Genomic DNA, 25,457 nt, shown 5'->3' on the forward strand with positions numbered 1-25,457 from the left:
TTTTTATGCTTTACACTTTTAATTGTGTCGCAATTTGTGAATAAACTGAGCTCGAAGCCCAATGCAATTCCAATATTGTGTTTTTTTTTTCTGTACGATTGCATTTTCCATAATACTGAATTATACTTTTAATCCCGTATATTTTTTTCAAAACGATTTAGTTATTTTTCCATGATACCGCTGGTGTAATACAACATTTCGAACAAGATGAATCAAATCGAATAGCATTTGATGAATACCCAACTTTGGAAAAATGTCAACACGATGCGTGATTCAATCTACAGCTCAGGAAGCCACAAGCATGGCAGATGTTTGAGCCACGAAAAAAATGTTTAATTGTGCTGCCGCAACAGTTACGCTAGTATATGTTTTACTTGGTACAACAAATAATTCCCCGATTCTAGCAGGTTAGCTAGCTCTGTGCTGCATTCAGGTGCCCATATTTCTGCATCACTCTCCTAGTGGCAAGAGCAGCAGCCTCACTCGCCTGGATTGTCCCGGTAGCCATGATTGCAGCGAACTCTTTGGTGATCTCCTCTTGAACTTTATTTCGAACAGAACCAAGAGGGTCGCTGGATACGAGGTTATTAGATGGCTTCTGCTTTGCAACACCAGCAACTGGGGAAGAATTCTTTGGTGTTGGCTCAGATGCAGTGTTCTTCGGTATATCTACTGCTTTTGATTTTTCAATTTGTTCATTCTTACTTGCAGGTTGGGCATTACTGCCACTAGCTGATTTGTTGACGGAACTTGCTGTCTTAATTGAATTCGACACAGCTGCTGGACCAAACTGGGGTGCCTGAGGAACTGCTCCGGCTCTTAATGTAGTCTCCAATTGCTGTATCATTGGCACTGCACGGAAAAGGCACCATTCAGTGAAAACGTGGATAAAAGTGGATTTTTTACACCTTTCTTCCTGGTTTAGTAGCAATTGCAGGAAGTTATGAACTTATTAAATACTCTTTTGAGCTTTTCGAACCACTTCAGTAATCCAATGAACTTTCCCTACAACCATACAGCTACCAGAAACTTGTCTCATAGCAGGCAATAAATAGGCGAATGAAGGCTATCAGCAAATTTATCAAGTGTTACTATCAATGCCAAATTTTCTTTTTGCATCCAGCCACCATATACTCTCATCCAAAATGTTGAGTACTTTATTTCTATTGCTGTCAATAAGCTGAAGATGAAATTCAATATATTAACTGAATAAAAGAGATTATTATCATAAAATGCATCAAACTTACACATGAGAGCGCCCATGGGGCTGCCCATGACTTCATTTGGGAGATTCAAAATGTAGTCTGGTATCGAAGCACCAACCAGAAACTGGGCAACCTCGTTACTGAAATTATTGCAATTATGAGTAAGCAATCTGTAAGTTTCAGCTGTGTACCGATTATCAATTTCTTGTAAATACGCTTCAAATACATCCTTGGGCACATGAGTAACACCAAGATCAACTACTTTAAGAGGAGTCCCATAAGGTGTTGTTCCCACTGGAGCATTTTGTATGCCTCCACCAAAATAGTATTCATTGCCATAGACCACAATTCCAGTATGCCTACACAAGCAAAAGGAACAAGACTTTAATGTAACACCTGCCTAAAATGCTGATAATGAAAAAAGAAACCAGAAAATCAATGTGCATCAAAGCAATCAAAGCAACAGATACGTAATTCAACATACAAATATCCCACTCCTTTCTCCCTACCTGACCTTACATTAAAAAAGGGAGACAAATCTTATTCTTTTGAAATAACCTATGTAACAATTATAACCTTAAAACCACCAGCCTAAATTTGATAGTCGGAGAACCTTCTAGCGAAAAAATTGGGTTAGTGTGCTTCAGTCAAAACAAATCCTTGCCCTCCTTGTTTAGTATCTATTGAAATTTATTTCACAGTCATGTTCATAAAATGAATATGTTCAAGTGGGTATTATGCTTCAGTCAAAAACAAATACTTCCCCTCCTTGTTTGGTATCTACTGAAATTTATTTCACAAGCCTGTTCATAAATTGAGTATTCCTCAACACAACTCGAATTAGATACCTTAATCATGAAGGACACTAAAGAACAAAAACAGAAACAGAGATGACTTCGTTAAAGTTTAACAATTTGTACACTATACAATGATTAAGGAAATCTAAACATAAGACAAGAGGAAACATCAATATTTAATTGATTATTATAATATAAAAGAAACAACATTCATCAACTTTCTACACATTTAAAAAATTAGCAATTAGCAATAAGATGATGTCAAATGGTGATTTATATGAGAAATATAGTTCCAAGATACATTGAAATGCTGCAATTCTTTCCGCCATTATATTTACTTGTAGATTACGAGTATTTCACAGAAGAAAAATGAGGGTTCGTTTGGAATTGAATCAAAATGTTATCCATTCCAGGTGATTAGTGAAACATCAGCAATGACATCTTAAGGAACCAGTATTTATACCCGACTTACATAAATTACTATTGGGAATGAAGAACATAAAAATCATATCGTATACAATTGAGGGCCCAGGGAAGCAACAGTCGAACCTACATAATCTTAGGTTTGCATTTGAAAACAAAACTTCTATTCAAACGTAAATCTTACCATATGCCTTCAATTGCTTTTCCCAAAAAGGTTGTCGATAATTGCCTGGCAAGACCTTGACTTAAGTCATAGACATGCAAGGAAACCTTGTAACTCTCCTGCAACACAAGGTCTGGTCAATTGATGTACAAAACACAATTCAACTAATTTTTATTCCTGCTTCTCATGTAACATCAACTTTCGTTTAATGAAACATAAATAAAGACAAGGAAAGTGTACCTCTGCCATTTCAATTGTCCACCAAGTGTGAAATATGCTAGACAGTGTAGCAGAAATTTGTATTTTACAGTAATGATTCGATGACCTAAGGAAAAACAAAAAAATTACATATCTCTGTCATATGCCAAGAAAAATATTGCAAAACAGTATGTTCCCCAGCAGTTAAAAGGTCTGATGGCAAACTTTTCCCCACCAGTCGCACAGTTTAACACAAGTTGTTGACAAAAAATTTAAATGCTATATACCATACCCAAAAACAGATGTTTGTCAATAAAAGCTTACTATAAATCCAATAGAGCAAAATAAAGCCAACTATTCGTCTATTCAACCGACACTGGTAAGCAGGATTTTCCAAATGCACTACTATACAAGCAATTAAACAGTGGGTCACGAAGATTACGTGAAGTATAATTTAAACAAACCAACTCAAATAACACATACATCTCTCAACCCCGTATCTATAGTGACAAACAAAGTACACGGTACATTACTGAAATACCCAGTGAAAAACAAATTTAGAAGAGCTTAAACCACCATTGCATTCCAGCCCCAACTCAGGAGATGCATACCAAAACTACAATATGGTGATAATTATGCATAATATTTTTCTGCAAGTCAAATAACCAAATCAAAAATTGATTAAGATCAAGCTTTCTCCAGACTCCAAATACACCAGCTCCAATACCACCATTCATAATGCATATTAAAATTTTCGATCCGCCTTAAAAAGCAATAATTTATCTAAAAATCACCAAATTGGAAATAAACCACACCATAATCAGCAATTCCGCCGCACAAATACCTTGCATCAAATCCGAAACCAAAAGTCCCGCAAAAAAATAGCAGAATCAAAAGGACTCGCTAATCAATACCCAGAAAAGGCACAAAAATCGACCGAAACTTCTCGACCACGTAATCAAATTCCACAAAAAAACCTAATTTCTCAGCTCATCGCAAACAAAAAAAAAATGCAAAAATGAATGAAAATGTGAGCACGTACCACAATGTCGGCGCACCTCGGGAATTTGCGATAGTATTCTTGTATTCAAACTGACGGATCAAGTGAATTTATATTGTGTTGCGAGGTCGAGGCTACGGGGAAGATTCGCCTCATTGTACCACGTTCTAGAACATACCGGCCAATCATTATGCGACACGTGTTCGTAATCATTTTTTCCCACCGTCCGTTTTTGAAACGACCGGGTTTAAATTTTTTTCAAAGAGCCATGTAGAATGTGTGAGAATATGTTATCACAAATCACAAATCACAAATCACAAAATCTTTAAATAAAATTATGATTATTTAAAAAATTGTAGAGAACTAAGTTTTAATTTCAAAACTTCTTTTCAACCATAAGTTCATGTATAATAATGAAATAATTAAACACAAAAATTTATGTAACGGTCTAACGGGTCAATTTTGTGAGACGAATCTCTTATTTGTGTTACTCATAAAAAAATATTACTTTGTATATATAAAATATTATTTTTTATTCTAAATATGAACAGATTTAACAAAATTTATTGGCTTAAAAAAGCACTTAAATACGCCAAGCTTTTTAAAGTGCTTTTATTAAAAAAAAAACATAAGCAATTTTAGTATATGGATAAATGCTAAAAAGATGATTTTTTAAATTAAAACATAATCAGAAGCCAAAAAACCAAAATTTTTGACTTTTAAAAAAGCACTTATTTGGGCTTAAATAAGTTCTTTTCTAAAAACGGCTATTGTAACCAAACACATAACTTTTTAAGAAAAGCACTTTTAAAAAAATAAATAAATGATTTTCCTAACCAATCTATTGTTCCCAAACGCACTTAATTAAATAGCATAGCGTACAAAAAAACATATATATCAAGGAATCGTTTTGTGCAATAATTGTTTGCATATCTTTATTTCATGAATCATTTGGTTTGAGTTCTATAATAAATGGAGTTGGGTATCTGTTTGTTGTCTATATATCTCATTTTTATCATCTTCAAATATGGTTGATAAGTAGATTATCGATTATTAAAATCACGGTAAACTCAATCCATATATGAAATATCATAAAATTAATAATGATCAATTTTTTTTAATCCTTATGCTTATTACGAGAAAATTTCATTATCAACTATTTAAATTTAAAATATGAAAAAACATATAAATTCTTATGTAAAAATTAAATGCCTTCTAATTTTTAAAAAAGGAAGATTTTTTTTAACTCTGTGTTTTAAAAAGCAAGTTATTTTGTCCCATTTGCATAGGAAAGTAAATGAGTCGATCTGAGCGAATCAGTATTAGGCTCAAGTTCGACTCATTTATTATATATATATATATATATATATATATATATATATATAAATATTTGAGTTCGATTTAATATCTCGTTTATCATATTTAACGAGTCTAGTTCGAGTTCGGCTCATCAAGTAATCTTGTTGATAAAGAAGTATCGAAATTTTGGTGATGATATTTAGGCAACAATCAGATCAGTTAAATGAAACCTAGTAGAATATTTGATCTGAGATAAACATGCATTGATGATTGAAGATCCTTAAAAAAATAAATACTTCAATAACCAGACCAAATGAACATATCAGAACAGTTCAGAGACAATCAGACCAGATCAAACACAAGCCACACCAGATCAATCAAGTTGTCTGAATATCATTTTAAATCAGTCTAAGTTGTTGGAGGTAAAGAGTCAAAATAAGTTGGTGGAAATAAAGACGTTGAGAATCGTACTCGACAATACTCAAATTGTTCCACTACCTTTGTACTATTTTCGGAAAAAGGACGAGGACACGTGGCATGTTGTGCTTAAGTTTCGGCTATATCTAGAACAAATCCTCACCGAATATATTTTTGAACGTTGGACAAATCTTTTATAAATACTCGCTGATGCACATCATTGCGATATACGCAGACACACGCATTCAAAAAATCTAAGATCATCAAGCTTTCAAGTCTTTAAGTTGAGAACCAGATCGAATATAAATGCTCTCACAGTTGCTACAAAAGATCAATCGTAGTGTTCGAGCATATTGGAATATATTTTATATCGGCATCACCGTTTAGGTCATCCATCTGATCGAGTCCTTCGTAAGTCAGTTGTGTCTAAGTCATTGTCGTCCTTTAATTCTTCGTTGCGTCATTTTAATTGTAACTCTTTCCAGTGCAATAAAAGTCATAAATTACATTTTCACGATTCTTCACTTTTATCGCAATTTCCTCTTGAACTTATTTTCTCTGATTTTTGGACCTCCCCCGTTCTCTCTTGTGATGGTTATAAATATTATGTTATCTTTGTTGATCACTACAACAAATATATTTGGATTTATCTTTTAAAACATAAGTTAGAAGTTCTCACTGTTTTTTTATTTTTCAAGTCACTTGTGGAAAAATGGTTTGGTCGTTCCATTCTTACTTTGTACACTGATAATGGTGGTGAATTCCTTGCTCTCAAAGACTTTCTTAGTGTGCATGGGATTTCTCATCTGGCCACCCCTCCTCATACTCCTGAACATAATGGCTTCTCTGAACACCGTCATCGTCATGTTTTCGAGTCTGTTCTGGCTCTTTTACATCATGCGTCTGTCCCCACCAAGTTATGACCATTTTCCTTTGCCACAGCAATTTATCTTATCAATAGACTTCCTAAACGCAATTTGTCCTACAAATCCTCATTCGAACGCCTGTTCGGTGTCCCCCTAATCTCTCTAAACTTCGTATATTTGGTTGACTCTGCTATCCCTGGCTTCGTCCATATTCCTCTCACAAGCTTACCCAACACTCCTCGCCTTGTGTCTTTCTTGTACTCCCTTACACAGAGTCCTACATGTGTTATGAGTCTTTGTCTGGCAAAATATTCGTCTCGCGTCATGTCGTATTTGTTGAGTCTGAATTTCCCTTTTCCAGTGCTGGTTCTGGTGCTGGTTCCTCTCCAGGAGTGTTGTCTGATGTGCCGATGGAGGATTCCCTGGCTGTTAATCCTTCACCCCTCTGTTCACATGAGCCGTGCCTTGTGCCCAACACCTGCACTCCTGATCCACCAACCTCGAACCCTCCACCCGTCGAACCTGATCCACCACCTTCGCCTCACCCCACGGCCTAACCCCTCAATCCAGTATCCGACTCCAATTCCAGCACCCATCCTATCGTTACCCGTTCCAAAAATAATATTTTCAAACCCAACCCTCGCTTTGGCCTCACCGCTGTCACTGACTCCACACCATCTGAACCAACCACACATACTTTGTCTCTCAAAGACCCCCGTTGGCGTGCAACCATGTCGGAGGAGTTTGATGCTCTTCTTCGTAATCACACCTGAGATTTTGTTCCCTCTGATGTCTCTCAGGATGTGGTGGGCTTCAAAAAATTATTTCGGATTAAACGGAAGCTAGATGGCTCAGTTGATCGCTACAAGGCTCGTCCTATTGCAAAGGGCTTTCATCAACGTCCGGGTCTTGATTACTTTGACACTTTTAGTCGTATGGCGAAACACACTATTGTTCGCATTTTGTTATCTCTGGCAGTTTCCAATGGGTGGTATATTAGACAAATGGATGTGAATAATGTTTTTCCGCATGGTCAGTTAGATATGGCTCAACCGCTTGGTTTTGTTGATGTTCTCTTTCCTCCTATGTCTGCAAGCTGAACAAGGTGATCTATGGTCTCAAACAGGCACCACGTACTTGGTACTTAGTGCTTCGCGAGTTTATACTCAGTATTTGCTTCACTTGCTCTCTTGCTGACACATCTCTATTTATTTATTGTTCTGGCAGAATTACATGTATCTACTTGTATATGTTGATGATCTGATTCTCATAGGGAATGATTCTGGTGCTCTCCAGAGTTTCATAGATCGCTTAAGAATTTGTTTTCCTATCAAGGATATGGGTTCCTTGTCTTATTTTCTAGGTATTGAGGTTGATTCTTATGCAGGGGGCCTTTGTCTGTTGCAAAAAAAGTATCTTCTTGATGTTCTCACCAGGACGAAAATGGCTGACTCCAAGCCTGTTCAATCTCCTCTCGCCACTTCTTCGGATCGGCACCTGCTGGATGGCTCGCCTCCTGCCGATGCCACCCTGTATCTCCAAACAATGAGGAGTCTGCAGTACTTGTCATTTACTCGGCCTGATATTTCCTTTGCTGTTAACAAGTTGTCTCAGTTCATTCACTCTCCTTCTTCTATACATTGGGGCGCTGTCAAACGTCTCCTGCGTTATTTAAATGGTACACGCTCCTATGGTATTCTTCTTCAGTGGCACAGTTCTCCATCCCTGCATGCCTATTGTGATGCGGATTGGGCCGGTGCTCTTGATGATCGCACTTCCACTGGTGCCTATATTGTGTTCTTGGGTCCCAATCCTATCTCTTAGAGCTCCAAAAAGCAGGGCTCTATTGCTTGATCTTCTACTCAGGCAGAATATCGTGTCATTTCCTCTACGGTTGCTGAACTGTAATGGGTTCAATCCCTACTTACTGAACTTGGAGTTGCTGTTGGCTCTTCCCCAGTCTCTATCTACTGTGATAATATTGGGGCCACATATCTATGTGTTAATCCTGTTTTTCATTCTCGCATGAAACATATTTCCCTGGATTATCACTTTGTTCGTGAGCTGGTTCAGAGTCATCAAATTCGAGTATCTCATGTTTCGTCTTCCGACCAGCTGACTGATGCTTTGACAAAGCCACTCCCTAGTGCTCGTTTGTGTTTACTTTGTTCCAAGATTGGTGTCTCTACGAGTGCACCATCTTGAAGGGGCCTATTGGAATATATTCTATATCTTAGAATATATTCTATATTATTTTTTGTATATTTTGTATATTTTATTTTATTTTTCTTAGGTTTCTAGGTCTATATAAACTCTTTTTGTATTCATTATTGGAAATATATCAAATAATATTATTCCATCAGTTTTTACAAAGCAGACAAGCTTACGAGAAGCATTGCTGAAATTTTTATTCATTGTAACTCAATCAGAAAGTGATATGAATTGAGAGTGTGTTACTAGGACTTTCTTTCAAGAGTTAATTGGATTGGATTTGTGCAAATCGTTGTATAAATCTAATTCTTCTAGTAGAAATCATTCTGGAAACATAAGAAGGGGATACATAGTTTGAACTTCGAACTTTCATAAACAAAATATCTTGTTCATTACTCTTATTTACTACACATTTTATATTTACTTTGCATGTGGCTATCCAGTTCAAATTAGTTAGTTAGATTATTTCCGCCTGACCAGATCAGTTCTCACTAGCAAATTTTATTAAGCAAAATTTTATCAATCGAGCTAGTAACTCAGCTTAATTGTAAAATGAGTTTTGAAAATTATTTTTAAGTGTGTATTCATTCTACACACATTTCAATCCCAACACTCGTTTTCAGACTCGTTAAGCGGGTTCGTCAAGAATATAACTGAGCTCGTGTTTGAATTTTATTCAAACTCAGTAGAGATAGAATTGAGCTCGAGCATACAACATAATACATATCTATAAATTAATTATAGTCTCAGACAGAAAAAGAGTAAATTTGTTCACAAATAATCAAAACGAATGTTAGGATCGAAACTGTATTCTTGAGATAGTCAGTAATAGGGTGCTCACCCTACATGAAATGAATGGTTGGACACGTGGACTCGTGATCAGGTCACCATTATCCACTGGGTATAGGAGCCACCTTCTGATGCGACGGAGCAGCGTGCTATATACCCTGGACCCGATCTGTGAGCTGAATTTCTTGACCTTGAGTCTTGGTACCCGTACACTTGCATACATGCACATATAATATTTGTATACTCATACTCTCGTGCTGAGCGTTTTATGCTTACGTCCTCGTGCTATTTTTGGACACCCTATTCCACGGGGCAGGTCTCAGACTTGATGGAGTAGGAGGCTCTGGGAGACCGTAGTTGCAGGATGGCAGCAGTGATGGAGTTAGGTTCCAGTGGGGTTTTAAGTATTATGTTTTGATACAGTTATTTCGATATGGTTGTATATAACTTAAGTATTTACAGATTCCTTTCCTTGGGATTGTATTTGGTTATGTTTTCCGCTGTTTAATTCTGATCTCTGTTTATTTAAGTTATAATACATGGTTAAGCTCTTGATTAGTAGGTGATCATGGTGCGGGTCACTACAAGAATTATCAAGTGCGATCAGAATAACCTGATCTGGTTTTTTGTCAGAGAATTATTTTCATATGTGTGACGTCCCGTATTTTAAAACATTTATTTAAAAGAGTTGCGGAAAAAGAGTGAGGAAATTTTTCTAAACTTTTTAAACTATGATGGGAGTGCATCGCTCTAGTAAATCAACAAATTCATTATATGAAACACGGATGCAATCTTACACTTAAGTCCATCTAAATTACGTCACGTCAAAACCTGCTACTAATATTTTAAGAGGATAGGGGAAAGTGAGTTCAATTAATTAACTATGTATATAAAATACATTTGAAAGACGAAACATTTGAGATCCTCAAAACTCATCTTTAGAAGACTGACAATGAAAATAATTAAACCATTACTTTTGAACATCGTAAATAAAATATTGTAACAACATAACATAAATAAACATAGGTAAATATTTTCTTTTTAAATACATCAGAGCTTTTGAACTATTGTGTCATGCAATGTCTTCGCCTCTTGGACTCTTCAGCCATGCTGCCAAAGCTTTTTAAATCAAAAATGCTAAACCATCTGCACCATTCAAGTATAGTGAGTCTAAAGGACTCAGCAAGATTAAAATATACATATCGATTTCATTATAGCTTCAAAATAATTTAAACTTAAAATGACTTGAGCATACATAACATGATACCTTGAACTTGAAGAATTTTAACGTAAACATCATAGAACTTTAAACTTAAAATCTTGAACATGAACTTCAAAACTCTTAAAAGATCCAAGGAACTTGAACATATACATTAACATACTTAACTTTAAATCTTGAAAATAGGCTTCATGCATATTCTCAAAACTTTACCATTTCCTTCTTAAATAAACATTTGCACTTAACATCTAATAAATAAAATCATGCAACTTGGACAACATCAAACCGTGAACATTAACCATGAACATAACATAAAAACGTATCATTTTGGGGTGATGAATTATGTGAAATTGTGGCAACCGTCATAATGGGCACATTCATCTTTCTTTCCTGTTGATCAACAAGCATATGGCACTAAGCCTCATAACATTCGCTCATTCCTTTTCGGAGGCTCCTCCGGAGCTCATCTCGGAGGACCTAACCCGTACATTGAGCCGTATTTGGGAGGGCTACTTCGGAGCCCAAACTGGAGCACCGTTCCCGTATTGCCACCACAAAGACACATAAGACATCAAAATATTTTCATGCATCAACATATTATATCTTCATAATTCAACATAGCATTATTCATTCATGCTTCATCATTTTCATTTCATCAACATATCATTTCATCCATCCTGAAGCATCATTGAAACATCATAATTTCCATCTTAACTTTTGTTTCATGAACATAAAACTTTACTCGATAACTTCGTGCATGTAATAAATGATAAAAATCATACTTTCATATTGAACATAGGTTTCATGAAAGAAACTTAGATATGTACATGCATCACATAACGTAATCGGTCCACGTAAGTCGTTCTTGTCGTTCTTGACTTAAAACTTGAAAATTTTTGCATAGAAACTCTTAAATATATTTTAGAAGCCTTAAAAGATCATAACCATGAATTTAAAACCCTAAAATAAAATATAAAAATCATAAATTTCGAATGAAAGGGGCGCTCGCTCAACTTTTAGGCGCAGGCGCGCCTGACCTGCGCAACTGGTTCATATTGCTCGCTCCAAAACTCTATTCTTAATTCAGAATCTGAAACAGTGGTCAACATTAAAGTTGTAGATCTGGATCTTGGCTTTCGAATGCCGAAAACCTCACCTATAATAGATTTTTCAGTAAAAAGTTATGCTGATTCTCCCGAGATGTGTCACTGTCAAAAATTCAAAACATTTGACACACTTCGGAGCGATTTTGGCCAATCTTCCATACTAATTTTGATAAAACTCAAAACACAAAAGTTGTAGATAACATAGTTATTTTCCAAATAGAATTGGCTTCATATCATTTGGATCACTACACTAATTTTTATTCTCAAAATCATAACAAGTATCGGTATTCCGGTGTCACCGGACACAACTTCAACACTTTAACTTCAAACATATACTTCTTTTACCCAAAATCCTAACTTCATAAATCATCAAAACTCATTTTCTTGTAATTGAAAATGGATTAATTAACTTCAAAACAATAAAATATTAAATGATTTTGCTTCAAAACTTTTAAACCGTAACTACCATAAAAAATATTGCTTAACTTCTTCAAAATCTCAAAAATTCACTTTCTTTCAATTAAACATCATTTTCTCACCTTTAAAACTTCCAATAACATCATAATCTTCAAAAGAATCATTATTTTCTACATATATATCAAAAACTTGTCAAGAACGACCACGCTTCACAATTTCAAAACTTCATAACTTGATACTCGTAATTTCATGCTTCTTCAAAATCATAAACCATTAAAACATGCACATAAACATACATTTTCATATTAAAATAATTATAATCTTGAATGGGTTTCAAAACCTTAAAATACTTGTTGAAAAACTTGCCTTAACCGTATATGGAGTTTATCCGGATTCTTGGCAACGAGCTAGCCTTGGCACGAGTAGACTTGGAAGCTTGGATTACCTTGGAAGATGAAGAACCGCAGGAGAAAAAGACTCCAAAGAAGAAGAAGAGGAAAATGATAGAGGAAGGGGGGAATTACGTGAGGTAAAGAGTGTGTGTGAGACAAGAGAGTAATGGGGTGGGGTAGAGGGTAGATAGATGGAAATGATAGGAATTAATACGACATGTGTGGTGTTGGATACATAAAACGTAGTCAGTTCAACACGCCTAAAATCGGATTATTGAGATATTCTCTACTCGAGGTTAAAAATAAAATTATGGCAATATTATACTCAAAATACTCGTAAGAATATTTCTTATGATCTCGTGCATAGGTTAGTCTCGTTCCTTCTGTCCAAAATTAATTCAAACGTGAAAGCATTTAAATATCTTGTAAGGCATAAATATGTATTAAGTATATACCTAACATCAAATAATTTAAATCATAACTCTACACTTCATAATTAAAGTGCATAAAACAATTAAAATCATTTAACATAATAAATAAACATATATTTAAACACATAAAATATCAACTTTAAAATTATTTACACAACACATAAAATATATTTAATTGATAATAAATTTTAAATCATGAATAATAAAATACAATAACTTAAAATTCATTTAAAATTCTTTTAATAAATCATAAATAGATTTATGAATTTTTTAGATATTACAATATGAGCTCGTGAATAACTTGAAACCATGAAAATGACTAAGTATGGAGCTCCAAGTGACCAATCAATCTCAGTGAATGTGTAGCTTCGGGAGACCAGCTGCTCTTTTTGCGTCCACGTAAGCAAATTTTTGGGTTGTCACATACGTCATAAAGTGAGGTTAGACCCTCTAACGCTCAAGTCAGCTATTACCTCAAAAATATCTAATCACAAAAATTAAAAGGTTTTAGAGCATAAATTGAGAAAATTTACCTTAAAAATAAAGTGGAGTACTTTATTTATAGAACTCTCAAGATGGAATGTATTTGTGGGTTTAATGTCATTTAAGTACCTTGTGGGCTCACTTTTATTCCCATTATACTATTTATGATTTTTGTAGTTAATTTTAATATAATTATCTTTAATAAGATAGTAAGATATTCACTTAGCTTAATGTATCGACAATTGTGATAGACCTCAAATTCATTCAAAATGATTTTATACGAAATCTAGTATTAATTATAAAAAAAAATGAACATCATCCATCAAACACAAAAAACGTTTTTTGTATGTTCACTTTGATGTTCAAGTCACAATCGAGCTCATGAAATATAAAAAGAAACCTCAAAAATACAATGAGAGGCAAACTAATTAGTAGTTATAGGCAAACCTTATCCGATGATCGAGGACCGTGAGAATATTTACTTCCTAGCTATTTGAATTCAAGCTATTTGAATCTAGGATTTTTTCCTTATCGAAAGACGAAATATATGCAAATATGTTAAAAAAGTTTTAGTAGATTTGATTTGATATTTATGATCAATGTTTTTATAATCGGACCCGTGATCGAATCGGTTTATCTTAAAAAAATGGTCCGACCGATCAGACCGTTTCAATTAGATGGTCGGACTAAAAAACCATTTATATGATATAAATATAATTAATAATATATTTTAAAATTTAAAAACCTAAAAGATGTATATAAATGGACAAAAAATATATTTATCATAGTTTGAAAACTAAATACCTATATAAATATATTCAAAATATTAATTATAATTATATATTTTTAAAAAATAAATAAATAGATTAAAAAACTCTAGTATTACTAAAATAATATTTTTAACTAAGTAACAATTCCAAACAACCATGTATATGTAACAAAATATTAAATTAAGGTTTTAAAATAAAAAAAAACTAATTTTTCAAAAAAAAAATGAACGGTTTTTTGGTTCTTGATCGATCCTGAGCGATTCAACCGTTAAAAAAATGATTTTTGAGAGTGTTTCGGACTCGGCCGGTCCGGTCCGATTTCAAAAACATGGTTCTCGATCCTCATCCTTAGCACCTACCAAACATACTAGCTCTTCGACCCACCTATCACATTCACTAATTATCAGTCACTCTTCCTCGGTCGCTTGCCCTTGAATACTTAAACTCTAATCTCGACTATGTCGTCCAATACTCTTTCCTGGTCCGAGGCCTCAGGTCCCCTGGCCTGGCCCTGGGGCCTTCAGCCATTTCCTTCGAGGGGTTGGCCATCTCCTCGCCACTTCTCCAACATCTCGGGTATTAGGTCTCTCCCTAGATGGGTTGGCCTTCTCCATGTTATCATCTTGATATATCGAGCCCAGCCTCTAAGCTGGCCACTTGGACTCTGCCCTCTTTCACCTAGGCCTGAGTCAGAGTTCGTGAGACCCCAGACACTATTTGCGTATCATGGCCAAAATAAAGAGATAGTCTATGCTTGTACCCGTCTGCCCAGATCAACGGTCCAATTTAATCTGCATATCAAATCAGATAAAATTGGACTGTCCGATCTCCATCCAAGCATTTTCCGGATAGGGTAGCATAGACTCTCCCCAAAATAAATATTGTTCCAAGTCATACTATCTTTTGCAAGCAAACTACGTAAGCATTTTATGTTAGTTCAATATGAACAGTGTCTTCCCAATCGGTGATGTTTAGACAATATATGAATTTTTCTCTTGGGTGTAATGTTTTCTAAAAAAAAAAATGTCTCTTTACATTTTAAAGTATTTTTTTTTTATCATAGTAATCAAAACAAGAATAGTTGAGAATATGAGTATTTCGAATAATTTTTAACGACGTAGGAGCTAATAATCGCTATTTTTTGGTACGAACTTGGTAAATTTTTGGATTAATGCAATGACCTGCAAACTTCGCTATAACCAAGTAAACCACAATGAGCAAAACTATGTGCGACTTGTTCGAGAAGATGTTGGTAAAAAAATCAAACTCCTAACCATTTGTCAAAGACTTACCTACACCATCAAAGACTTACTTATTCCATCAACTCAAACGCCTCATTTAAAAATGATATTTTACATTATTTCTCACATGGATCTTAACCTCGTCTGTATTTATCATGTGCCAGTAAAAGTTGAGCTTGTTCGATTTGTTCTCAACCATAGACTATATTGTTGCTCGAGCTTGACTTATGTATTGTTGTTTTACTATTGTATTGCCACGTAATTTGTACATATGCTTCAAGCAACACAATTTTGATTTACTTGCATGGAAAAAAAATTTGTTGTATTTTTAGATACAAAACAAGTTGATTTATTATTTTATTTTATCGTACATATTTTTAAAAAATATTATTTCTTTTCATTAATGACTTAAATAGAAGATTCGTATAATAACATTGATAATAAAGTCCTCTAACAATAATTCTGACTTAAAAGTAAATCATATGCGTTTAATAATTTTAAATTTTTTTTTTTTTTTCAGAAACATGTTTCCCCAAAGATTTACCTGTATTTGTTGAATGCATTTAATTCCCTACATTTTATTTTATATATATATAGTGATGATGATAGTGAAGAGGTGAGCGACCGATAGGGAAGAACAACAAATCGGGCCTTTTCCTCTGGATTCCATTTCACAGGTGCATTGCCAGAACGGATCTCGCAATGCCTTCAGCGGCTTATACGGTCGAATCCTGCAAAGTTGAAACCAGCGACGGTGTCAAACTGCACACAAGAATCTTCAAGCAAGAAGAAGAAAACGAGGGCGATAAAGATAGTTTGGTCATTGTTTTGGTTCACCCGTATTCTGTACTGGGTGGGTGTCAAGCTCTTTTGAAGGGGATCGCTGGTGGGTTAGCAAGCAGAGGCTATAAATCTGTCACTTTTGACATGAGAGGTGCGGGAAAGTCTACAGGGAGGGCTTCTCTTACTGGGTTTAAAGAAATTGAAGATGTCGTTGCTGTTTGTAGATGGGTTTCTGATCATCTTTCCGCCGACAGGATTTTGCTGGTGGGATCTTCCGCGGGTACTGTTTTTTTTTTCCCCTGTTGAATTGTGATTAGCATCAATGGTGGTTAGGGTATTTTTCAATGGGGTTTGATGATGGTCATGGTGGGGAAATTGAGCTTGTGGTGGGAGAAATTATTATGATTTTGCTTTTCTATTGATGTTGTCAGAATCTAGAAGTTGATTTTGGTAGGCATGTCTCTTCTTATTTTGTGCTATGAATTTTGCTGCAAAAGATTCAGGGGCTCGTGGTTGGTGAATTCTGAATCTATGGAAGTGATATATGCTTTAGTTACCATTTATGTTAATTTCTATGGGTGGGCAAGCTGTGGTGCGTAACCAAATCTAGGCACATTCGAAGTAGTAGATCCAGAAATTTAGTCTAAGGGGAGAGTTCGAGTTTTTTCTTGAGCGAATTGGCAAATTATTTGTGGGAGCAAACGCTAGAACTACTTTTTAAAGAAAGAATATCCACTTCAATCACCCAGAGATAAGCATTTTCCTTGTTTCAAGTTTTCTTGGTTGCTGAAATTACCCATGTCTGGCATTTTCGATATCCTGATTCATGTAGTTGGTCCAGGTAGTTTGGGAATCCCTTAAATCAATTATGATACTCACATGCTTGTTGCAGTGCATCTTGTTGTGCTGTGGTTTTACTATTATCACCCGCTTTACTGATCTGAAATCAGCTATTGCTTCCTGAGCTAAGTTATACTTCAGCTCGGTTAATGCTTTTACTTGATTTATGTTTGACACAGTCCAGTGTAATGGTCATGTGGGCTGGTACTCCCATCTTCTACAGTTCTACTGACATGCTATCAGTTAAAAACTTAACATATGTTCAAGTTCGGTTATTTCCTCGTGCTTTAGCATCTGATAAGATATTCTCTAGTGATAGGAATATCACATTTCCACGTTCTTGTTGCACAGGGAAAACTGGCTATACTCGTGCGGATTGCTGGCATTACTACTGAAGTTAATGTCCCTATTTCAAAACTTGTTTTTGTTTGTTTGTTTGTTTGTTTGTTTGTTTATATACATGATTTCCCTCACGAATTCACTTGGATTGGAATTCATAGCAAATTGGCGCTTACATTTTCTTCTCTCACTTTCTTGACAGGTGCACCCATTTCAGGTTCTGCAGTTGACACAGTCGACCAAGTTGTTGGGTATGTGAGCTTGGGATACCCATTTGGTTTGATGGCCTCGATCCTCTTTGGACGACATCATAACACTATTCTTAAATCACCAAAACCGAAACTTTTCGTGATGGGAACACGAGATGGATTCACGAGTGTCAATCAGCTGAAGAAGAAGTTGGCATCAGCAGCAGGACGGAATGAGATGCATCTACTTGAAGGTGTGAGCCATTTTGAGATGGAAGGACCTGCTTATGATGATGAAATGGTGAATGTGATTCTCAAATTTATAGGATCATTGTAGTTACTAAAGAATCGACTCTCATCGTTGTATGAATATTGTGTGCAACTCCCCCAAATTTCTTGGTTCTTGAATCAATAATGAATTGATTGTGTGAACTGAAAGTCAGACGTAAATATGATAGCCTGCGGCGGCGAGAATAGGAATTTCATGTGAAATTCACCTTCTTGCAACTCTTGGATCAACTCCGGTGCCATGGAAGCAAGGGAATTAGCTATGCTACGCCTAGAAAAGTTTGAAAGAAAGGAGTAGATGTTTCGGCGTAGCTTAAACGGGAAATGTCGATGCCACCCATGGGATAGTACCCATGAGTGATGTGTCATTTTTTTATTTATCCAATTTTGTGGGCCCCACATGGGTGCATCGACATTGCGGCTTAAACGATCAAATAGGATTTTATTAGCCTTGTTTTGTCGTGGCTTTTGCCGATGATGGGAGTTTTGCTACACTACATAGTTGAATTTCATCCCATATAGTGTAGAAAAATCCGTTTTCCCTCGTGTTTTGGTGTGGCTTTTGACCCGCTGGAGTACATCTTTCGGAATATCCTCAGCCGAAAGAAAAGATACGACAATGGTTTGAAGAGAGGTGTAAAAGAAAGTATGGAAACTACGCTTTTCATTTCTACTCATCGACTTTATGGTAACTTAAAGATTATCCTAACATGGTGAATGGTTTGCGTATTTTGTTTCAAGTGTGACTAAAAATAAATCAACCCAAAAAGTTAAATCCATTTGCTCCAATTGATAAAAATAATTATTTGACTTTATTATATCACGCGACTAATTCAATTTTTAAAGTTTCACATATTATTTAAAAAAATAAATATTTACTAAGAAAATATTTTTTATGGAATAGTTGGAATTATATTAGAAGAAATTTATATAAATATAACATTCTCGTCAATGTTTTTATAACCAAACCGATGATCGAACCGATTGACCTTAAAAAAACGGTCCAACCGGTCGGACCGTTTTAACCGGACGGTCGGACCGAAAAACCGTTTATATAATATAATATAATTAATAATATCTTTTAAATTTTTAAAAACCTAAAAAATGTATATACATAGAAAAAAATATGTATTTATCATAGTTTGAAAACTAAATAACCATATAAATTTATTCAAAATATTAATTATAGTTATATAATTTTTAAAATTAATTAATTAATTATTTTTTTTAAAAAAAGCCTCTAATCTTACTAAAATAATATAATAAAATATTAAATTAAGTTTTTAAAATTAAAAAAGAAAATTTTAATAAAAAAAATAAAAAAATTTGAAAAACTAGTTGAACCGGTTCTTGACCGATTTTGAACCGGTTCGATCGGTTCAAGACCGGTTTTGGCCGGTTCCGACCACTAAAGCGGTTTTTAGGACTGATCCTGGCCGGACCAATGATCGGTTTCCAGTCGAATCGGTCGAACTGGCCGATTCGATCCAATTTTGAAAACATGAATTCTCGTATTAATTCAATGGGAGACATATATATGATTCTATATATACAGATTGATACAAAATTTATATATTTATTTGTGACATGATGTCTTGAGTAAAACTTTGAACTTAACATAATTGTCTACAAATCTATCACTTTTCTCGAACGAGCATGCTGTATAAAACTTGCACAGTGCAGTTTATCCGGCTGAGTTTATGAATATTTCAAATATTTCGAGCCGAGCTCGAGTCCGAATATTTGAAATTTTCAAGCTTCGAGCCGAGCTCGAACCCGAATATACTCTTATCGAGCCGAACTCGATATTCGCGGGTCTAACCCGGACCCGAACCCATCGGGCCGGGTTTTAAGGTGGGGCGGGTCCGGGTTCGGGTCTATTTTTTCTTGGCGGGGCGGGTCCCGGGTTTGGCAAAACCCGCCCCGAACCCACCTACGATAGATTTTTAGACAATTATGTTAAGTTCAAAAAAAAAAAAGATATTGAAGGAGTTTGTGTGTTTATTGGTGAACTAAAACATATCAGCTAGATAAATTGCACTTTGCAAGTTTTATACAACATGCTCGTTCGAGAAAAATATTGATAGGAGAAATTGAACTCGTGACCATATAACCAATTTTCAATTAATCCATCAAGACACCTCGAGAGGATTACTTCGTTTGAATTTAGTTCCAATAGTGAAAATTTTGAGTTACTTCTTCGATCAGCTGAGCGCCAGTGCAATTTAGCCACCAAAAATCCCACAGGCAACCACGTCCCTCCTTTGCAAAATACACTGCCAAAATGGAGCAAACCGAAGGAATCCTGACATGCAATTTTGATGCTGAGTAGATTGTTGGTTTGTTTGTTTGTTTGTATTTTTTTAAAAAAATGTATGATCTTGTAGGAGGAATTTATCTTGATTTTGGACTAACAACCTATTATTTTCGGAGTAAAAAAGTTCAGTTTAATTACTTTCTGGAGAGGGTTTCGAAAAAGCTGAAAGGATGGGACAGTAAATTTTTCTTAGTTGGTGGAAAGGAGACCCTCATAAAATATGTGCTCCAGGTGATGTCTACCTATGCCATGTCATTCTTTAGAATTCCTAAGGCAACATGTCCCTTTATTGAAAAGGAGTGCGCCAATTTCTGGTGGGGCTTGGATGGTGAAAATCGAAGAATGAACTGGACTACATGGGACTTTCTATGCCAGCCCAAATGAAAGGGAGGAATGGGGTTCAAACCATACGAGAATGTTCTATAGTTCAAACCCATGCCACGAACGATTCTCCAACTGTGCCAACCCCCTCATGAGGGTTACTATCGACTGGATGTTGATTCGAGCTTTCTGAAAAGTACAAATAAGTGTGGTGTAGGGGACTGCTTCGAACCAATGATGGTGCGGTGCTGCCATCATTCGGCAACACACTTCCAATGCCGGATTCAATAATTCTTGGAGAATTATTTGCTATCCGAGAGGGACTTAAAGTTGCTCGCTCAAGGAGATTCCATAGAATTCAAGTTTTTTCAGATTCACTTTTGACGGTGCAAGCAGTCAAGAAGCCTTTAAGTGATTTAAGTTATGCTGGTTTATGTTCTTTAGAGATATAGTTTCTGTGTTCTAATTTTTGTAGCATTTCCTTTTCACATGCTAAGATTTGCTTTTAATTTCTTCTCCTACGCCTTTTTTGTGGGTGTTTGAGAACTTTTTTGCTTGGTTGAATGGATTTATAATTTGGGATATTACGAAACTTCAATAAAATTTACAAGTTTTTATAAAAAAAATATCATTATTGTTATTATTTTAGGAGAGAATGTTCGGAAAATAATTCTAATTAACTGAATTCAATTTTGGATAAGTTTGTGCCAAGTATAATTTTGGAAAATTAGAATGTAGATTATTCAAAATTTTTTTTATTGTAATGTAGAAAGAAAAAAAAAGGATTTATGGGAATATAGAAATAGCACCTCTCCTCAAATTGCAAGAAAAATAAAATATATATGTATCTCGACGCAAATACACTTTCTAGCCAAAAATATTTTTCAAAAAAAGGGGCGTCAGCCAAACAAGTCCTTAGTAAATTAATCCAGAAAAATGTTTTCCCACATTACCGCATCAGTATCTCACACCTCCTCTTCTCTCACCGCCATCACCGCCCTCTCCCTCCGCCGTCCTGCTTTCCCTGCGGCAGTATTCCGATTCTCCACCTTCAACCCTTTTAAGTCCCAGAAGCGCCAACCATTCACCGTATTCTCAATGGACGGCAACGCTTCTCCCTCCGCCACGGTCGCCGTCGATTCGATTTCGGACGGTTTGAGGAATCAGAGCCTGGAAAGTGATAAAGATGATAGTTACGCTGCTAGTAATTCTGTAGATAATGATGGTGCTGTTCAAAATAGGGTTAAGCTGAAGCTGGAAGAACTGAGGTGGGACCACTCGTTCGTTCGTGAGCTACCTGGTGATCCTAGAACCGATTTGATTCCTCGACAGGTTTGGTTTTTGTGCGGCTTAATTTGATTTCGTTGCGACTTTTACCGCTGTTTCATTGATTTCCATCAGTTTAATTTCTTGGTAATTGGAGCATGCAATTGCAGTGACTTATAGTGATTGTAGTACACGAAAGTATGCATAGATCATGTTGAAGAATTTACAATTTACGTGGAGAAAGTTTGACCTGTTGATGTCTTGAGAATTTTCAACTGCATTTTTGGGTTGGGATATTGCAGAATTCGGTTGTGTGTATATATTAATGGAAGTCTCCACTTATTTCACAATCATTACATTTCGGTAGCTAAAGTTTCTGAATGACATTATCACAGGTTTTTCATGCTTGCTATTCCAAAGTATCTCCATCTGCTAAGGTGGAGAATCCTCAGCTTGTTGCATGGTCAGATTCAGTGGCGGAGCTTCTTGATTTGGATCCTAGAGAGTAAGTTGTTTTGTTTATTTTCTAACTCTCACTGAGTTTATTGGTACACTTTTCAGGTTATTTGAGATTTATTTCTTTAATGATATAGACGTGATATTTGTCAATTTGTCTGATTCTCACTCTCAGATTTGAAAGGCCTGATTTTGCACAGAAATTTTCTGGGGCATCAGCTTTAGTTGGAGCGTGAGTGTTGTTTCTTCGGTTCATTTCAATTTTTCTATTTTTGTTCATCGTTCTATGTCTGGTCTATGTTTATACAGTTTTTGTGACATGAATTATATAGGATGCCTTATTCTCAATGCTATGGGGGACATCAATTTGGAACATGGGCTGGCCAGTTGGGCGATGGTCGAGCAATTACTTTAGGGGAAGTTCTCAATTCGAAGTCTCAGAGATGGGAATTGCAGCTTAAGGGTGCTGGAAGGACTCCATACAGTCGGTTTGCAGATGGCCTTGCTGTCTTGCGTAGTAGTATCCGGGAATTCCTCTGTAGTGAAGCAATGCATAGTCTAGGAATCCCAACAACACGTGCTCTTTGCATTGTGACAACTGGAACATATGTTAGTCGGGACATGTTTTACGAGTATGTGTTCCATACCTATTTTATATAGCCATTTAGTTTATCCTCTGGCTTAAGGTTTCAGTAACAAATTGACGTCTTCTGTTAAAATAAAAAGCTCTCAGGCTTCTAACCTATCCTGCATTTTTCTGCTTATTATGTTTCTTAACTTGTGCTTGTGCCATGCATATATTTGTTCAGTACCTTTATGAATTTTCTTTTATATTAGCTAAATTGATATAAGTTTTACTTAAAATTCAAAATTTGCAATCTTGCCGCGTTGCTGATATCACAGCGATTTATCTTGAACGTGGTTGAATAAATTGCATGGATTTGATCTTCAAACATATATTGAAGTCTCTTGTCATTTTGTCTAAAAGTAGTTATTTGTTTCCATTGCATGCAGTGGAAATGCAAAGGACGAACCTGGCGCAATTGTCTGCAGAGTTGCTCAGTCCTTTCTTCGCTTTGGTTCATATCAAATACATGCGTCAAGAGGGAAGGAAGATATTGGCCTTGTTCGCACTTTGGCTGACTTTGCCATTAGGTATCACTTTCCGCATTTAGAGAACCTCAGCAAAAGTGACAGTTTATCCTTTAGTACTGGTGAAGGAGATGATTCAGTTGTTGATTTAACTTCAAACAAATACGCAGGTAATAGTTAATTTGAAATTGATTTAATATGTTCCTAACCTAGAGCTATTCAAGACTTGATTTCATCCATTGAACAGACTTACACAAGCAGCCTAATGCAAATGAAATTAAGTTTAACAGTATCACAGATCCTCTGATTGCCGGCCTAAATGAAAATGAAGTGAAATGTGATCGAGTCACATGCCTCTTGCGCACCATAGTGCCAGTTTCTTGCCTTGTGTATGCATGTGAAACAAGTTATACATATACGATGAAAGAGAAAAAAAATGGAACTATGAGATTATTTTGTTCTTCATTTTGAAGGTTAGTTTATACACTAATTTATTTGTTTGTGTTTGCAATGGCAATCTATCAGCTTGGGCAGTGGAAGTTGCTGAACGTACGGCTTCCTTGGTTTCTCAATGGCAGGGGGTTGGCTTCACCCACGGAGTTCTCAACACCGATAACATGAGTGTTTTAGGACTCACCATTGATTATGGTCCTTTCGGTTTCTTGGATGCTTTTGACCCTAGTTACACTCCAAACACTACTGATCTTCCTGGAAGAAGGTATTGTTTTGCAAATCAACCTGATATTGGCCTATGGAATATCGCGCAGTTTGTGACAACTCTCTCTGCGGCCGAACTGATAAATGACAATGAGGCAAACTACGCAATGGAGAGGTATTTTGAATGGGCTTATTTTGTTTGTGAAATGTGATGGTAGCTTGACTTTCTTTGGACTTTTTTTTTTAATTTTTAACTTGTCAGATACGGAACAAAGTTCATGGATGATTATCAAAGTGTAATGACTAGAAAACTCGGTCTGCCAAGGTATAATAAGCAGTTGATCAGTGAACTTCTTAAAAACATGGCTGTTGATAAAGTTGACTACACCAATTTCTTTCGGTTACTTTCAAATATCAAAGCTGATCCTACCATTCCGGAGGAAGAACTACTAATTCCTCTTAAAGCTGTATTGTTGGATATTGGCAAGGAGCGCAAAGATGCATGGACCAACTGGCTGAAGTTTTATATACTGGAGGTACACAAAACATATTTGTAAATTGCTTTTACAACATGCACAAGTGAGTGGTCCAACACTTTATTAGGTATTTGGTAAAAGAATGATCAAGAAAGACCAGTAAGGAAATCTAATGACTAACAATGTTTTCTTTCACTTTGTTGCATTTTTTTTAAATAAAATGTTTGAACAAAGCTCATAGTATCACAGCGAATAACGGTCATGGTCGTTCAAGTATATAAACCATGTGCGAATCCATGATTTTAAGAGTGACAAGTGGGGTGGGCGGAATATATCCTGAGAAGTGTTATGTATGCAGTTTGAAAAAAAATTTCTTGGGTTATTGGTCTTCACTTCTCATTCCACCTACCACAGCTTTCTGCCAGCACCATCCCCGATGGGAAGAGGAAAATTTTGATGGACGCAGTAAATCCCAAATACATCCTTAGAAACTATTTATGTCAAAGTGCCATTGATGCCGCAGAACAAGGTGATTTTGATGAAGTTCGCAGGCTGCTGAAGGTCATGGAACGACCGTACGATGAACAACCAGGAATGGAAAAATATGCACGCTTACCCCCCGCTTGGGCTTATCGTCCAGGTGTGTGCATGCTCTCTTGTTCTTCTTAAGCTGTCACAATACATCATAAACCCTCGCGAAATAGATATGATGTGTATATAAATGATAAATGCTGCTTTTCATTTGCAATAACATATAGATGCTGTAGCTGTCCATGTGTTGTAATTTCTCTCGTGAATTTACTTTGGGCATAGAGTTATACAGGCCAAGACACATTTTTGTCCTGCCCAAGATACTTGGCAAGATGTTTGCTTGAGTTTGCTGCTGGTTTTAGATTACAAACAGCATTCAGTGGTGCACGAGCTGCTCGTTGCATGTGAAAATTGTTTTGATATTTATCTATTGATATTTGACTGAAATTTTTATACACCTGCTGAAACATTTTACT

At 35.8% G+C, this 25,457-nt stretch overlaps 3 protein-coding genes across 3 annotated transcripts; 2 read left to right on the plus strand and 1 right to left on the minus strand.

Annotated features, from left to right (window-relative positions):
* Positions 1–208: 208 nt before the first annotated feature.
* On the minus strand, positions 209–3,887 carry LOC140881283 (uncharacterized). Its single transcript, XM_073286471.1, has 5 exons — positions 3,829–3,887; positions 2,829–2,913; positions 2,610–2,707; positions 1,248–1,564; positions 209–852 (listed from the first exon to the last, which is right to left on the minus strand). The coding sequence occupies exons 2-5, from the start codon at positions 2,835–2,837 to the stop codon at positions 413–415; spliced, it is 864 nt and encodes a 287-aa protein (XP_073142572.1). The 5' UTR covers positions 2,838–2,913; positions 3,829–3,887; the 3' UTR covers positions 209–412.
* Positions 3,888–16,019: 12,132 nt separating this feature from the next.
* Positions 16,020–18,359, plus strand: LOC140875529 (uncharacterized). The gene is made up of 2 exons (XM_073279236.1): positions 16,020–16,490; positions 17,592–18,359. The coding sequence occupies exons 1-2, from the start codon at positions 16,130–16,132 to the stop codon at positions 17,912–17,914; spliced, it is 684 nt and encodes a 227-aa protein (XP_073135337.1). The 5' UTR covers positions 16,020–16,129; the 3' UTR covers positions 17,915–18,359.
* Positions 18,360–21,396: 3,037 nt separating this feature from the next.
* Positions 21,397–25,436, plus strand: LOC140889881 (uncharacterized). Its single transcript, XM_073297622.1, has 8 exons — positions 21,397–21,835; positions 22,165–22,274; positions 22,401–22,457; positions 22,558–22,857; positions 23,240–23,487; positions 23,843–24,149; positions 24,237–24,510; positions 24,865–25,436. The coding sequence occupies exons 1-8, from the start codon at positions 21,440–21,442 to the stop codon at positions 25,117–25,119; spliced, it is 1,947 nt and encodes a 648-aa protein (XP_073153723.1). The 5' UTR covers positions 21,397–21,439; the 3' UTR covers positions 25,120–25,436.
* Positions 25,437–25,457: the final 21 nt, after the last annotated feature.

Source organism: Henckelia pumila, chromosome 1 (assembly GCF_033568475.1).
Source record: "Henckelia pumila isolate YLH828 chromosome 1, ASM3356847v2, whole genome shotgun sequence".
In the NCBI taxonomy this organism is placed as follows: Eukaryota; Viridiplantae; Streptophyta; class Magnoliopsida; order Lamiales; family Gesneriaceae; genus Henckelia; species Henckelia pumila.

Bases quoted from the DNA above. Each gene is read 5' to 3' on its own strand.
- LOC140875529 (XM_073279236.1), top strand. From the start codon at position 16,130: ATGCCTTCAGCGGCTTATACGGTCGAATCCTGCAAAGTTGAAACCAGC. The intron at 16,491-17,591 runs GTACTGTTTTTT...CTTTCTTGACAG, and splicing joins GCTGGTGGGATCTTCCGCGG to GTGCACCCATTTCAGGTTCT.
- LOC140881283 (XM_073286471.1), bottom strand. The intron at 1,565-2,609 runs GTAAGATTTACG...TTGCTTGTGTAG, and splicing joins AAAGCAATTGAAGGCATATG to GCATACTGGAATTGTGGTCT. The intron at 853-1,247 runs GTAAGTTTGATG...TTTTCCGTGCAG, and splicing joins CCCCATGGGCGCTCTCATGT to TGCCAATGATACAGCAATTG.
- LOC140889881 (XM_073297622.1), top strand. From the start codon at position 21,440: ATGTTTTCCCACATTACCGCATCAGTATCTCACACCTCCTCTTCTCTC. The intron at 22,458-22,557 runs GTGAGTGTTGTT...TGAATTATATAG, and splicing joins GCATCAGCTTTAGTTGGAGC to GATGCCTTATTCTCAATGCT. The intron at 24,511-24,864 runs GTACACAAAACA...CACCTACCACAG, and splicing joins TGAAGTTTTATATACTGGAG to CTTTCTGCCAGCACCATCCC.